The 16,820-nt window shown below is 39.3% G+C and overlaps 1 protein-coding gene across 1 annotated transcript in view; it reads right to left on the minus strand.

The window, feature by feature from the left end:
• LOC143770453 (B-cell receptor CD22-like) overlaps positions 1-16,820 on the minus strand; it is a 45,409-nt gene that overhangs the window by 18,754 nt on the left and 9,835 nt on the right. The window contains exons 2-3 of the mRNA XM_077260083.1: positions 7,989-8,077; positions 2,110-2,469 (exon numbers count right to left, since the gene is read on the minus strand). Of these exons, the coding sequence (XP_077116198.1) occupies positions 2,110-2,469; positions 7,989-8,058 (430 nt within the window). The 5' untranslated portion in view covers positions 8,059-8,077. The remainder of the gene's footprint in view (positions 1-2,109; positions 2,470-7,988; positions 8,078-16,820) is intronic.

A 16,820-nucleotide genomic window follows, 5' to 3' on the forward strand; every position in this document is an offset into this window, starting at 1 on the left:
ACGGGAGTGGACCAGGCGTTCCAGGAGTTTAGAGATGAAGGGAAAATTAGAGACAGGTCTATAATTAGCGGCACAATTTTGATCGAGGGAGGGCTTTTTAAGTAGTGGATGTATGATGGCATGCTTAAATGAGGAGGGAAAAATACTGGAAGTGAGGGAAAGGTTGAATATTTTTGTTAGGTGAGAGGTGACAGCCGGGGAAAGGGACTGGAGGAGATGCGACGGAATGGGGTCGCTGGTGCAAGTGGTCGGGCGAGAAGATGCAAGGAGCCTGCTTACTTCTTCTTCTGTAACTGGTTCAAAGTCAGAGAGTGAACTAGATGCAGTGGGGGAGGGAGGACAGTGCTTGGTATGAAGAGATTGGGAAATGATTTCCTGTCGAATGTGGTCAATTTTTTCTTTGAAGTAATTGGCCAGATCGTCAGCGTGGAGATCTGTGGTTGGGGCCTGCTCTCTTGGGTTGAGTAGGGACCGGAAAGTGTCGAAGAGACGTTTAGGGTTATTGGACAGCGAGGTGATGAGGGTGTTGAAATAGGTTTGTTTGGAGAGGTGAAGGGCAGAGTTGTATGTTTTTAACATGAACTTATAATGGATGAAATCTTCGGGCAGATTAGATTTTCTCCACAGACGTTCGGCGCACCTGGAGCACCGCTGCAGGAAACGTGTTTGCAGCGTGTGCCACGGTTGTCGCCGTCTGTGCCGAGTTGTTCTATGTATAGGAGGTGCAGCTTCTTCCAGGGCACTTTGCAGGGTTTCATTGTAATGCTTCAGAGCAGAATCAGGACAAGAGATGGAGGAGATTGGGGCCAATGAAGACTGCAAGTTCTTCATAAGTTTCTGGGTGTTAATGGCCTGTATGTTTCTATAAGTGTGGAAAGTGGGGATGACCTGAGCGGGATGGCAGTTCTTGATAGAGAATGAAAGAAGGTTGTGGTCAGAGAGCGGGAGAGGGGAGTTTGTGAAATCATCCAGTGAGCAAAGCCGGGAGAAGACCAAGTCAAGGGAGTTTCCATCAAGTCAGTTACAACTGTTTCTCATACCTCACTGACTTGATTTCTGATGACCTTTTAAGGCTGAAGACTTGGCAGAAACACTTGCTCCTGTGATAAAACATGCAGGGAAATGTGTTTCCTCAGATATTGAAATGTGTTCCTTCAGAAAGCTGCAGTTTTGAGCCCTTGCTGTTTTGTCTGTGTACTCACTTATCATAATTAAATTTTGCTTTTCCCATGGCCAACAGATATGGCATGTTTTGGCTATAAACTGCAGCAGCTCTGCATGGTTGGCAACAGGTATTACACAGTACACAATTAGGGCGCATTTTTAAGATTATCTCCGCCCAGGAACATTTTTTTACATCCAGTTGCGGAACTTATTGTTCTAAAATCTATTAATTAAAATGGACTTTGTTTGTGGATCAACCCCTTTAATGATGTTATCTAATCAGAGATCACCCTATTCAATATTGACAATCAGCTGGTTTCCCAGAGTAAAACATTTTTAAAAAATTTCCTCCCAATTCAATTGAGTATGCATGTGTCTTCAATGATGAAAGGGGAAAATCATTTTTTTTCTAAGCAATAGACTTCTTTAAAAAACAAATGGAGGCAGACTCAACTGATACCCTGTGAATCCAGCACAAGACTTTGCGGTGGTCTTCTCTGGCTCTCTTCTGGATGTCACAGGACACCTGATGCTTATGGAGAGTAACATCCGATGATGTGTTGGTCGAGATTTTAGAAGTCTTGTGATATCCAGAGGAAGTCACCACTTTTGGAGTGGGCATGACTACCTTATTGGTCAGTGCTGGATCCATGGGGGCAACATAAACCAACCCTTTTGAACCACTGGTAGCTTATTGTCTTTGGAAAGAGAGGATTCAGGTTGTAAAGGGTAATATATGTCCTGAAGAAAGAGGCTTGTAGGCTGTGCAAATCTCCTCTGGGAAATTAAGCTTGTCGATTGTCTCATCAGACAGTATGAGGACTTGAATGCTATTGGAAGAAGCAATTCTAAAAGTCAATATTAACCAATTAACAAGCCATGCCACGTGATTTAGGAAAAAAATACCTCCAATAAGAAACGTTTAGTAGAACAAAGGTTACTTACGAGACACGCTTAGGCTCAAATTGGACATTGACATCCATCTAAAGTCTTCAGGTTTCACATGTTTTGCAAGTTTCCCAATCAGTCTGAGATGGTAATATCCAGTGTCCTCTTTCTGAAGGTCGGTAATTACTATGGTGCAGTCCTTTTCTGTTTTTCCAATATAAAATACATTTTTCGACTGTGAGGGGATATTACTTTGATAAATGATTGTTCCAGTAAAATCCTGAGTTTCAGAATTATATTCTGAATTAAAATACCACATGTAATGGTCAATGGTTGCGTAACTAGTAATGGTACATGGTAGAATGGCACAAGAACCGTTCCAGGCATAAACGCTGTTCGCAAGAATGACATGTTTATCTGGAAAACAAAGAAACACACCTCAAAAAAAGATATTTTAAGAAACATATTCATGTACAGAAGGGGTTAGTACATAGGAGCAGTATTATAGTAGTTATAGTCTTGTACATAGGAGCAGTATTATAGTAGTTATATTCTTGTACATAGCGGCAGTATTATAGAAGTCATATACTTGTACATAGGGGCAGTATTATAGTGGTTATATTCTTGTACATAGGCGGCAGTATTATAATAGCTATATTCTTGTATATAGCAGGCAGTATTATAGTAGTTTTATTCTTGTACATAGGGGGCAGTATTATAGTATATTCTTGTACATAGGAGCAGTATTATAGTAGCTATATTCTTGTATATAGGAGCAGTATTATAGTAGTGATATCCTTGTACATAGGAGCAGTATTATAGTAGTTATATTCTTGTAAATAGGAGCAGTATTATAGTAGTTATATTCTTGTACATAGGGGCAGTATTATAGAAGTCATATACTTGTACATAGGGGGCAGTATTATAGTGGTTATATTCTTGTACATAAGGGCAGTATTATAGTAGTCATATTCTTGTACATAGGGGCAGTATTATAGTAGTTATATTTTTGTACATAGGGGGCAGTATTATAGTAGTTATATTCTTGTATATAGGAGCAGTATTATAGTAGTTAAATTCTAATACATAAGGAGCAGTATTATAGTAGTTATATTCTTGTACATAGGGGGCTGTATTATAGTAGTTAAATTCTAATACATAGGAGCAGTATTACAGTAGTTATATTCTTGTACATAGGAGCAGTATTATAGTGGTTATATTCTTCTACATAGGGGGCAATATTATTGTAGTTACATTTTGTACATAGGGAGCAGTATTATAGTAGATATATTTTTGTACATAGGAGCAGTATTATAGTAGTAATATTCTTATACATAGAGGCAGTATTATAGTAGTTATATTCTTGTACATAGGAGCAGTATTATAGCAGTTATATTCTTGTACATTGGAGCAGTATTATAGCAGTTATATTCTTGTTCATAGGGGCAGTATTATAATAGTTATATTCTTGTACATAGGAGCAGTATTATAGGAGTTATATTCTTGTACATAGGAGCAGTGTTATTGTAGTTATATTCTTGTACATAGGGGCAGTATTATAGTACTTATATTCTTGTACACAGGGGCACTATTATAGTAGATATATTCTTGTACATGGGGGCAGTGTTATAGTAGTTATATTCTTGTACATAGGAGCAGTGTTATAGTAGTTATATTCATGTACATAGGAGCAGTATTATAGTAGTTATATTCTTGTACATAGTGGGCAGTAATATAGTAGTTATATTCTTGTACATAGGAGCAGTATTATAGTAGCTATATTCTTGTACATAGGAGCAGTATTATAGTAGCTATATTCTTGTACATAGTAGAAGTATTATAGTAGTTAAATTCTTGTACATAGTGGGCAGTAATATAGTAGTTATATTCTTGTACATAGAGGGCAGTATTATAGTAGTTATATTCTTGTACATAGGAACAGTATTATAGTAGCTATATTCTTGTACGTAGGGGCAGTATTATAGTAGTTGTATTCTTGTACATAGGAGCAGTATTATAGCAGTTATATTCTTGTACATAGGAGCAGTATTATAGCAGTTATATTCTTGTTCATAGGGGCAGTATTATAGTAGTAATATTCTTATACATAGAGGCAGTATTATAGTAGTTATATTCTTGTACATAGGAGCAGTATTATAGCAGTTATATTCTTGTACATTGGAGCAGTATTATAGCAGTTATATTCTTGTTCATAGGGGCAGTATTATAGTAGTTATATTCTTGTACATAGGGGGCAGTGTTATAGTAGTTATATTCTTGTACATAGGAGCAGTATTATAGTAGTTATATTCATGTACATAGGAGCAGTATTATAGTAGTTATATTCTTGTACATAGTGGGCAGTAATATAGTAGTTATATTCTTGTACATAGGAGCAGTATTATAGTAGCTATATTCTTGTACATAGGAGAAGTATTATAGTAGCTATATTCTTGTACATAGTAGCAGTATTATAGTAGTTAAATTCTTGTACAAAGTGGGCAGTAATATAGTAGTTATATTCTTGTACATAGGCGCAGTATTACAGGAGTTATATTCTTGTACATAGGAGCAGTATTATTGTAGTTATATTCTTGTACATAGGGGCAGTATTATAGTAGTTATATTCTTGTTCATAGGGGCAGCATTATAGTAGTTATATTCTTGTACATAGGAGCAGTATTATAGGAGTTATATTCTTGTACATAGGAGCAGTATTATTGTAGTTATATTCTTGTACATAGGGGCAGTATTATAGTAGTTATATTCTTGTACATAGGGGCAGTATTATAGTAGTTATATTCTTGTACATAGGGGGCAGTGTTATAGTAGTTATATTCTTGTACATAGGAGCAGTATTATAGTAGTTATATTCTTGTAAATAGGAGCAGTATTATAGTAGTTATATTCTTGTACATAGGGGCAGTATTATAGAAGTCATATACTTGTACATAGGGGGCAGTATTATAGTGGTTATATTCTTGTACATAAGGGCAGTATTATAGTAGTCATATTCTTGTACATAGGGGCAGTATTATAGTAGTTATATTTTTGTACATAGGGGGCAGTATTATAGTAGTTATATTCTTGTATATAGGAGCAGTATTATAGTAGTTAAATTATAATACATAGGGAGCAGTATTATAGTAGTTATATTCTTGTACATAGGGGGCTGTATTATAGTAGTTAAATTCTAATACATAGGAGCAGTATTACAGTAGTTATATTCTTGTACATAGGAGCAGTATTATAGTGGTTATATTCTTCTACATAGGGGGCAATATTATTGTAGTTATATTTTGTACATAGGGAGCAGTATTATAGTAGATATATTTTTGTACATAGGAGCAGTATTATAGTAGTAATATTCTTATACATAGAGGCAGTATTATAGTAGTTATATTCTTGTACATAGGAGCAGTATTATAGCAGTTATATTCTTGTACATTGGAGCAGTATTATAGCAGTTATATTCTTGTTCATAGGGGCAGTATTATAGTAGTTATATTCTTGTACATAGGAGCAGTATTATAGGAGTTATATTCTTGTACATAGGAGCAGTGTTATTGTAGTTATATTCTTGTACATAGGGGCAGTATTATAGTACTTATATTCTTGTACACAGGGGCACTATTATAGTAGTTATATTCTTGTACATGGGGGCAGTGTTATAGTAGTTATATTCTTGTACATAGGAGCAGTGTTATAGTAGTTATATTCATGTACATAGGAGCAGTATTATAGTAGTTATATTCTTGTACATAGTGGGCAGTAATATAGTAGTTATATTCTTGTACATAGGAGCAGTATTATAGTAGCTATATTCTTGTACATAGGAGCAGTATTATAGTAGCTATATTCTTGTACATAGTAGCAGTATTATAGTAGTTAAATTCTTGTACATAGTGGGCAGTAATATAGTAGTTATATTCTTGTACATAGAGGGCAGTATTATAGTAGTTATATTCTTGTACATAGGAGCAGTATTATAGTAGCTATATTCTTGTACGTAGGGGCAGTATTATAGTAGTTATATTCTTGTACATAGGAGCAGTATTATAGCAGTTATATTCTTGTACATAGGAGCAGTATTATAGCAGTTATATTCTTGTTCATAGGGGCAGTATTATAGTAGTAATATTCTTATACATAGAGGCAGTATTATAGTAGTTATATTCTTGTACATAGGAGCAGTATTATAGCAGTTATATTCTTGTACATTGGAGCAGTATTATAGCAGTTATATTCTTGTTCATAGGGGCAGTATTATAGTAGTTATATTCTTGTACATAGGGGGCAGTGTTATAGTAGTTATATTCTTGTACATAGGAGCAGTATTATAGTAGTTATATTCATGTACATAGGAGCAGTATTATAGTAGTTATATTCTTGTACATAGTGGGCAGTAATATAGTAGTTATATTCTTGTACATAGGAGCAGTATTATAGTAGCTATATTCTTGTACATAGGAGCAGTATTATAGTAGCTATATTCTTGTACATAGTAGCAGTATTATAGTAGTTAAATTCTTGTACAAAGTGGGCAGTAATATAGTAGTTATATTCTTGTACATAGGAGCAGTATTATAGGAGTTATATTCTTGTACATAGGAGAAGTATTATTGTAGTTATATTCTTGTACATAGGGGCAGTATTATAGTAGTTATATTCTTGTTCATAGGGGCAGTATTATAGTAGTTATATTCTTGTACATAGGAGCAGTATTATAGGAGTTATATTCTTGTACATAGGAGCAGTATTATTGTAGTTATATTCTTGTACATAGGGGCAGTATTATAGTAGTTATATTCTTGTACATAGGGGCAGTATTATAGTAGTTATATTCTTGTACATAGGGGGCAGTGTTATAGTAGTTATATTCTTGTACATAGGAGCAGTATTATAGTAGTTATATTCATGTACATAGGAGCAGTATTATAGTAGTTATATTCTTGTACATAGGAGCAGTATTATAGTAGCTATATTCTTGTACATAGGAGCAGTATTATAGTAGCTATATTCTTGTACATAGTAGCAGTATTATAGTAGTTAAATTCTTTTACATAGTGGGCAGTAATATAGTAGTTATATTCTTGTACATAGAGGGCAGTATTATAGTAGTTATATTCTTGTGCATAGGGGCAGTATTATAGTAGTTATATTCCTGTACACAGGGGGCAGTGTTATAGTAGTTATATTCTTATACATAGGGGCAGTATTATAGTAGTTATATTCTTGTACATAGGAGCAGTATTATAGCAGTTATATTCTTGTACATAGGAGCAGTATTATAGCAGTTATATTCTTGTTCATAGAGGCAGTATTATAGTAGTTATATTCTTGTACTAGAGGCAGTAGGCAGTATTATAGGAGTTATATTCTTGTAGATAGGAGCAGTATTATAGTAGTTATATTCTTATACATAGGGGCAGTATTATAGTAGTTATATTCTTGTACATAGGAGCAGTATTATAGCAGTTATATTCTTGTACATAGGAGCAGTATTATAGCAGTTATATTCTTGTTCATAGGGGCAGTATTATAGTAGTTATATTCTTGTACATAGAGGCAGTAAGCAGTATTATAGTAGTTATATTCTTGTAGATAGGAGCAGTATTATAGTAGTTATATTCTTGTACATAGGGGCAGTATTATAGTAGTTATATTCTTGTACATAGGAAGCAGTATTATAGGAGTTATATTCTTGCACATAGGAGCAGTATTATAGCAGTTATATTCTTGTACATAGGGGCAGTATTATAGTAGTTACCGGTATATTCTTGTACATAGGAAGCAGTATTATAGCAGTTATAGTTTTCTTTTTAGGGGACAGTAATATTATAGTCACTGTATATTCCTGTTCATATGAGATAATGTAGTAAAGTTTGGTCAATAAGAGGCAGTAATATTGTATTTTAATATTGCTTTTAACATACCAATATTGCCATTATTGAAGACACAATTAAAAAGGAATACCAAAACTAGAAAATTCAGTTTTCTCCACATTTGGATGTTGTTCGTGATCCTAAAGAGCAAAAAATAAAAAAAATTTGTACATGTAATTAATTAAAATATTCTTGTAGAGTTCTTCTATTCACCAACAGCATATAACAAGGTGGCTGAAAAGTGCTGTTAAATTACAAATTTGGTTCTAATCCTGTAAGAAGACATACCTAATAATAATTTAAACTGTTTAAAAACACATCAATAACTTTGCCAAAACAATAATGAAATAACTTTACGACTGACTAGTCTTTAAATGGAAAATATTAGTAATTGTAGAATGTGTCATCCGGTGTAGGCAAAATATGCTCCTTCACACAAGTAAACCCCAACCCAAAGTCAATGAAGCGTCTATTCTGTGTTTGGAGGGAACTGTTGATATTTTCATCAGATTTGCAGATTGAACTATCACTTGGGTATCGATGACCTCCTGACAACTGATTATTTGGTCAGTAGCTCCGAAGGTTATCAGAATATTTTGGGTTTATTTCACAATGAACTTATTGATTTTTCAGAAGAGGCAATTTGCATGATTTTTCTTAGTGATTTTAATTTGAAAGTCATTGATAACAGTGGTGTTCGTGGCTCAATTAAAGGTGGACATGTTCACGGAAGTGGTGGGGTTTTTTCACCATTTTATTGACCTTCTTTCCTTTCTTGAATAAGTTTGAACCTAGGCATTGGCACAAAGCTTAGCCAAACCTGCTGCATAAACTGAAAGAATCAGAGCAGAGCCACTGACTAGAGGACCAAAGTGTCATAAAAAGGTTCAAGGCTCAGATTTAATCAAAGTACTTCAGGAGCCTGGAATGATCTAAAATTTTAGCTGACCAAAGCACTAGATGATCCTACTATGGTTTAACAATTGAAACTGACTAAAATATCAGATGATCGTTTTATAATCCAAGGCTTTGAGCTTCCAAGTTCCCAAAGAACTCAAGAATTCTCCAATAGTCAAAGTCTCTAAGATGACCAAAGTACCAGGGGATTCTGTGATGGTCAAAGGCTTTAAGCTAACCAAAGCACAAAAGGATTATTTTGAGGGTCCAAGGCTTTGATCCGACCAAAATACCAGAAGATACTCAGATGATCTATGTCTATGAGTGCCAATTACTCCATTGGATGAAGGCTCTAGGTTATACATAAAACTTGAGAATCAATTAATGGTCCATGGTTCTGAGCTGACCAAAGTATCAACCATTGCTTTATTGACCCAAGGCTCGAGGTTGCCCAGAGAACTTGTGAAACATCCAATGGTCCATGGTTCTAGGCTGACCAAAATACCATAATCTCCATAGATGGCCAAAGTCTCTGAGCTGACCAAGGAACCAGAGAATCCGCAAATGCTTCAAAGTTCTGAACTGTCCGAAGTACTAGAAGATCCTCAGATGATTGAAGGGAAATCTAAACAGCTATTAGTGACATAAAAACAAGGAATGTCTCATATTTGTATACTAACTTGCTATCCAGAAGTCTGAAAAATAAAAATATAATCAACATCCCTTAAGAAATATGGAGTGATGGCCATATTGATTTTCTTTTCAACTTTTTAACATATTTTTATGTTTAAAACCCAAATGAGAAGGCAACACAAGAAATTTTACAGGAAATTTTGCAGAAAATGTCTGCATGCTCTGTAACTTACATTGTCACTTTAGAGTGTTTCATGTATACCACACCCAACATGTGGCCTAAAGGGGCTGAAAGAACAATATTGATCATTGTATACTTCCTTTCAATAATGCAAATAATACATTTCTCTTTGCAAATGTGGACTAGACTTGTCCTCAAAAACCTTAACCTTAACCATTTACCTTAATTAACACTTTAACTACAAGTGTGAAAACATCTTTACACAATATTAATCTGCCTTGGACTTTGCCACATAATTTTTGTTCAAAGATAGTGATTTTCGTGTTCTTTATGTAGACTTTACAAACCCTAACACACAGACTTAAATTGAAGTTCCACCACCCCAATGCAAAATCCTTTATAGGACTTCTACTTGCCATCGGCCATATATAACACCATTGTCTTTTTTATGTGGCAGAGGAGCTCTTGGGTCTCTTCTGGGACAATGTACGACTACTAGTATTGCACACCCTATTGCATATAATACATGTTCCAATACTTCCATGACCATATTGACCTTCCAAAGGTCTCCTCATCTTACTAACACATTGTACACCATGTTGAACTTCAGCTTTGATCTGACCAAAGTAACATAGTATCCTTTGATAGTTTAATTATCTAAGCTTACTAAAATATCAGTTTGTTTGATGGTTCAAGGCTATGAGCTTCCCAAAGAACTCCATTAGTCAAAAAATTTGAGATGACCAAAGTACCAGAAGTACTTATGGTGGTTTAATGATTTGAGCTGGCCAAAGTACTAGTGCCAAAGTATGGTCTAAGAATTTGATCTGACCAAAATACCAAAAGATGCTCACATGATCTATGACTGTGAGAATACCAAAGTACCAAGGATTGCTCCATTGGACCAAGACTTGAGAATCCTCCGAGGTTCTCCATGATTCTCAGCTGACCAAATAACCAGAAGATCCATGGATGGTAAAAGTGGCTCTGAGCTAACCAAAGTATCAAGGTTTACTCCATTAGTCCAAGGCTATAGGTTGCCAATAGAACTGGAGTATCCTCTAATGGTCCATTGCTCTGAACTGACCAGCGTATTAGAAGATCCATGGATGGTCCAAGTCAAAAATACTACAACATACAGTATACATAGCCATACTGTGGCATATAGTGGCATGTGACAACAGATTAAAAAATTATATGCATTATTTTGCGAAGGCCCACAGTATGGGAAAGATCAATCTGCTGCAATCTGATTGAACTCTGTGCACAGAGCCTGAAAAACACATGGTGCATCATAATGAGCTTCTTTTTCCAATGCAAGTAGGGACCTTCCTGATTCTGTTTTTGAACATACCTTCTAAGGAGTTTTACTGTGCTTCTACAACATAGATGCATGCTAAACTAATCTAACCTCTATCCCTATGGTTATAATGATACAAATACTAATAGTTTGAGACGAGTGAATCTTTGGAAATTTGAATTGGCCTTCATTCTACAGGAGAGAGAGGGGACCCTCCTGACTAGGGTTGAGCGAAACGGATCGTTCATTTTCATAAGTCGCCGACTTTTGGCAAAGTCGGCGTCTCATGAAACCGAGCTGATCCCTGTGTGGGGTCTGCCATGCGGTACGCGACTTTCGCGCCAAAGTCGCGTTTCAATGACGCTAAAAGCGCCATTTCTCAGCCAATGAAGGTGGACGCAGAGTGTGGGCAGCGTGATGACATAGATCTCAGTCCCCACCATCTTAGAGAAGGGCATTGCAGTGATTGGCTTGCTTTCTGCGGCGTCACAGGGGCTATAAAGGGGCGTTCCCGCCGACCGCCATCTTACTGCTGCTGCTCTGAGCGTAGGGAGAGGTTGCTGCCGCTTCTTCGGAAGCAGGGATAGTGATAGGCAGGGTACATAAAGCTACAAACCGCTTGTGCTGTAGCGATTTCCACTGTCCAACACCACCTTTTGTTTGCAGGACAGTGGAAGCTACATTTTTTTTCCTCAGCACTGTCGCTCATTGGGCTGCCCTAGAAGGCTCCCTGATAGCTGCGTTGCTTTGTGTGTACGCCGCTGTGTAAACCAACTGCTTTTTTCAAAGCACAAATCCTGTTTTTCCTTCCTTTCTGCACAGCTATCTTGTGTGTTTGTCCACACTTTTGTGTGCAGCAGTCCTTTTTATAGCTGCCTGCCATACTTTCCTGAGATTACTGCAGGGAGATAAAGATTGGCAAGTCTGCCTCTGTGCCAGTGCTGTGTGTGGCATCTCTCTCTCATTGTGTGGCACCGAAAACACTGTGTAATACTTGGCCTTTTTTTTTTTTTTTCCTAAATTCTCCCTTTTCCCAAAAAAAAAATTAGTGGGAGATAAATATTGTCAAGTCTGCCTCCGTGCCATTGCTGTGTGTGGCATCTCTCTCTCATTGTGTGGCACCGAAAACACTGTGTAATACTTGGCCTTTTTTTTTTTTTCTAAATTCTCCCTTTTCCAAAAAAAAAATTAGTGGGAGATAAATATTGTCAAGTCTGCCTCCGTGCCATTGCTGTGTGTGGCATCTCTCTCTCATTGTGTGGCACTGAAAACACTGTGTAATAGTTGGCCATTTTTTTGGGGGGGGGTACATTCTCCCTTTTAAAAAAAAAAAAAATGATTGGGAGATAAATATTGGCAAGTCTGCCTCCGTGCTATTGCTGTGTGTGGCATCTCTCTCTCATTGTGTGGCACCGAAAACACTGTGTAATACTTGGCCTTTTTTTTTTTTTTTCCTAAATTCTCCCTTTCCCAAATAAAAAAATTAGTGGGAGATAAATATTGGCAAGTCTGCCTCCGTGCCATTGCTGTGTGTGGCATCTCTCTCTCATTGTGTGGCACCGAAAACACTGTGTAATACTTGGCCTTTTTTTTTTTTTTTCCTAAATTCTCCCTTTTCCCCCCAAAAAAATTAGTGGGAGATAAATATTGGCAAGTCTGCCTCCGTGCCATTGCTGTGTGTGGCATCTCTCTCTCATTGTGTGGCACCGAAAACACTGTGTAATACTTGGCCTTTTTTTTTTTTTTCCTAAATTCTCCCTTTCCCAAATAAAAAAATTAGTGGGAGATAAATATTGGCAAGTCTGCCTCCGTGCCATTGCTGTGTGTGGCATCTCTCTCTCATTGTGTGGCACCGAAAACACTGTGTAATACTTGGCCTTTTTTTTTTTTTTTCCTAAATTCTCCCTTTTCCCCCCAAAAAAATTAGTGGGAGATAAATATTGTCAAGTCTGCCTCCGTGCCATTGCTGTGTATGGCATCTCTCTCTCATTGTGTGGCACCGAAAACACTGTGTAATACTTGGCCTTTTTTTTTTTTTTTCTAAATTCTCCCTTTTCCCCAAAAAAAATTAGTGGGAGATAAATATTGTCAAGTCTGCCTCCGTGCCATTGCTGTGTGTGGCATCTCTCTCTCATTGTGTGCCACTGAAAACACTGTGTAATACTGGGCCTTTTTTTTTTTTTGTAGGGTAAATTCTCCCAGAAAAAAAAAAAAATAGTGGGAGATTAAGATTGGCATTTCTGCTTGAGTGCTGGGCCTGTGTGTGCCATCTGTCTCAAATTATTGGGCCACAGAAAACCTAGTGTGTAACATTGGGCCTGATTTTCCATTCAGTGTCAGGTACCTATAAAGGTATATATAAATCCTACAGAAGTTTGAGTTCACCTTATAAGTTGTTTTACAGTAACAAATAGTGTTACTTTGGTCACGTTTTGCAAGCAATGAGGAAGTCTAGTGGAAGAGGTTGTGGCCGTGGGCGGTCATTGTCAGCTGGTAATGATGGTAGTGGTGGTGGAGCATCAGGTGGTCGTGGTAAAAGCAGTACAGCACCTAAGTCTCGAGTTGTTGAGCCAGGTTCGTTGTCTGGCTACACAAGGCCTCGAACGCTCTCTTTTCTGGGAGTAGGAAAACCACTTTTGAAGCCGGAGCAGCAGGAACAAGTATTGGCTTTCACTGCTGACTCTGCCTCTAGCTCTTTCGCCTCCTCCTCGGAAAGTGCCAAATGTCAGAGCAGTGCATCGTCAGTGGATGCTCCCGGTCAGGGACAAGTCGCTTCCTTGTCTTCTTCACCCAGAACAAGAGAGAAGGATGCGTCAGGAGACACAACGGGTTACTCCATGGAGCTCTTTACACATACCGTTCCTGGGTTAGACAGTGAAACAGTTAACAGGCCATGTCCATTAGAAGTTGAATAGGACATGGAGTGCACAGATGCACAGCCACAGCCAGATTACTATGCTGTTCCTTTGACTCAGACCAGAACATTGCCCTCGCAGTGTACTGAGGCAGAATCAAACCCAGCGGAGACTATGGTGCCCCGTCACGGACGCTATACCACCGGCTTACACGGTGACAAAGACGAAATCGCACACGACATAGAAGAGGAGGTCATAGATGACCCAGTTGTGGACCCCGATTGGCAGCCATTGGGGGAACAGGGTGCAGGCGGCAGTAGTTCTGAAGCGGAGGAGGAGGAGCCGCAGCAGGCATCAACATCACAACAGGTTCCATGTACCGGGCCCGTATCTGGCCAAAAATGCGTGGCAAAACCAAAACCAGTTGGAGGACAGCGTGGCCATCCGGTTAAAGAAGCTCAGTCTGCAATGCCTGAAAAGGTATCCGATAGTAGAAAGAGTGCAGTCTGGCATTTTTTTAAACAACATCCAAATGATCAGCGCAAAGTCATCTGTCAAAAATGTTCAACAACCTTAAGCAGAGGTCAGAATCTTAAAAGTCTAAATACAAGTTGCATGCATAGACATTTATCCACCATGCATTTGCAAGCCTGGACTAACTACCAAACGTCCCTAAAGGTTGCAGCACTCTCGGCCAATGAAGCTAGTCAGCAACGCTACATCCCTTCCCTCCCTGTAAGCCGACCATTTCCCACACCACCTGCAGTATCTGTGCAGCTTTCGTCGCCAGGCCAAAGCAGTCAGGGAATCACCAGGTTAGTAGTAGGAAACACTGCATGTAGGGCACCGGCAAGAATACCATCTCCAACCCTCTCTCAGTCACCCATGTCCACCGGCACCACCGCTAGTTCCACGATCTCCAGCTCTCCAGTCCAGCTCACCCTACATGAGACTCTTGTTGGGAAAAGGAAGTACTCATCCTCGCATCCGCGTACACAGGGTTTGAACGCCCACATTGCTAGACTAATCTCATTAGAGATGATGCCCTACCGGTTAGTTGAAAGCGAAGCTTTCAAAGCGCTGATGGACTACGCTGTACCACGCTACGAACTACCCAGTCGGCACTTCTTTTCTAGAAAAGCCATCCCAGCCCTCCAACAGCATGTTAAAGACCGCATCGTCCATGCCCTCAGGCAGTCTGTGACTACAAAGGTGCACCTGACAACAGATGCCTGGACCAGTAGGCATGGCCAGGGACGTTACGTGTCCATCACGGCACACTGGGTGAATGTGGTGGATGCAGGGTCCACAGGGGACAGCAATATTGGGACAGTTTTGCCTAGTCCACGGTCAAGGAAAGAGTTGGCTGTAGGCATTCGCCCCCCCTCCTCCTCTTCCTCCTCCTCATGCAGAAGCGAGAGCTTGTCCACACACCACAGTCGCACATCCACTCCATCCGCAGCTGCCACTGTTGCACACCAGGTGTGCCATTATGGGACAGCTAGTGGCAAGCGTCAGCAGGCTGTATTGGCAATGAAGTGTTTGGGCGACAATAGACACACCGCGGAAGTTCTGTCAGAGTTCTTGCAGAATGAAACTCAGTCATGGCTGGGCACTGTACATCTTGAGGCAGGCAAGGTTGTGAGTGATAACGGAAGGAATTTCATGGCTGCCATAGCCCTTTCCCAACTGAAACACATTCCTTGCCTGGCTAACACCTTAAACCTGGTGGTGCAGTGCTTCCTGAAAAGTTACCCGGGGTTACCCGACCTGCTCCTCAAAGTGCGCAGACTTTGCTCGCATATCCGCCGTTCGCCCGTACACTCCAGCCGTATGCAGAACTATCAGCGGTCTTTGAACCTTCCCCAGCATCGCCTAATCATCGACATTTCAACAAGGTGGAACTCCACACTGCACATGCTTCAGAGACTGTGCGAACAGAGGCGTGCTGTTATGTTTTTGTGGGAGGATACACATACATGGGCAGGCAGTTGGATGGCAGACATGGAGTTGTCAGGTGTGCAGTGGTCGAAGATACAAGACCTGTGTCAAGTCCTTCAGTGTTTTGAGGAATGCACACGGCTGGTTAGTGCAGACAATGCCATAATAAGCATGAGCATCCCCCTAATGCGTCTGTTGATGCAAAGTTTGACGCACATAAAGGAGCAGGCATCTGCAGCAGAGGAAGAGGAAAGCCTTGATGACAGTCAGCCATTGTCTGGTCAGGGCCGTGTAGAGGACGCGTTAGCGGGCGAAGAGGAGGAGGAGGACGAGGAGGATGATGGGGATGAGTACTTTTTTTAATGAGGAAGCTTCTCCTGGGCCAGCAGAAATTAGTGGCGTTGCAAGGCCGGGTTCTGTTTTTTTAAGGGAGACAAGTGATGTAGATTTGCCTGTAACTGCCCCTCAAACCAGCACAACCGCAGATTTGCCAACAGGAACTTTGGCCCACATGGCGGATTATGCCTTACGTATCCTCAAAAGGGACCCACGCATTACTAAAATGATGAGCGATGACGATTACTGGTTGGCCTGCATCCTTGACCCTCGCTATAAAGGCAAATTGCAAAATATTATGCCACATGAGAACCTCGAACAAATCTTAGCAACCAAACAAGCTACTCTTGTAGATCGTTTGATTCAGGCATTCCCAGCACACAGCGCCGGTGATGGTTCTCACACAAGCTGCAGGGGGCTACATGGCAGAGGTGTTAGAGGTGCACAGATCAGAAGTGGCGTTGGACAGAGGGGTTTTCTGACCAGGTTGTGGAGTGATTTCGCAATGACCGTAGACAGGACAGGTACTGCAGCATCTATTCAAAGTGACAGGAGACAACATTTGTCCAGTATGGTTACTAACTATTTTTCTTCTCTTATCGATGTTCTCCCCCAACCGTCATTCCCATTTGTTTACTGGGCATCAAAATTAAACACCTGGCCTGAATTGGCAGAATATGCATTGCAGGAGCTTGCTTGCCCAGCAGCTAGTGTGATATCAGAAAGAGTATTCAGTGATG

Source organism: Ranitomeya variabilis, chromosome 4 (assembly GCF_051348905.1).
Source record: "Ranitomeya variabilis isolate aRanVar5 chromosome 4, aRanVar5.hap1, whole genome shotgun sequence".
Taxonomy (NCBI): domain Eukaryota; kingdom Metazoa; phylum Chordata; class Amphibia; order Anura; family Dendrobatidae; genus Ranitomeya; species Ranitomeya variabilis.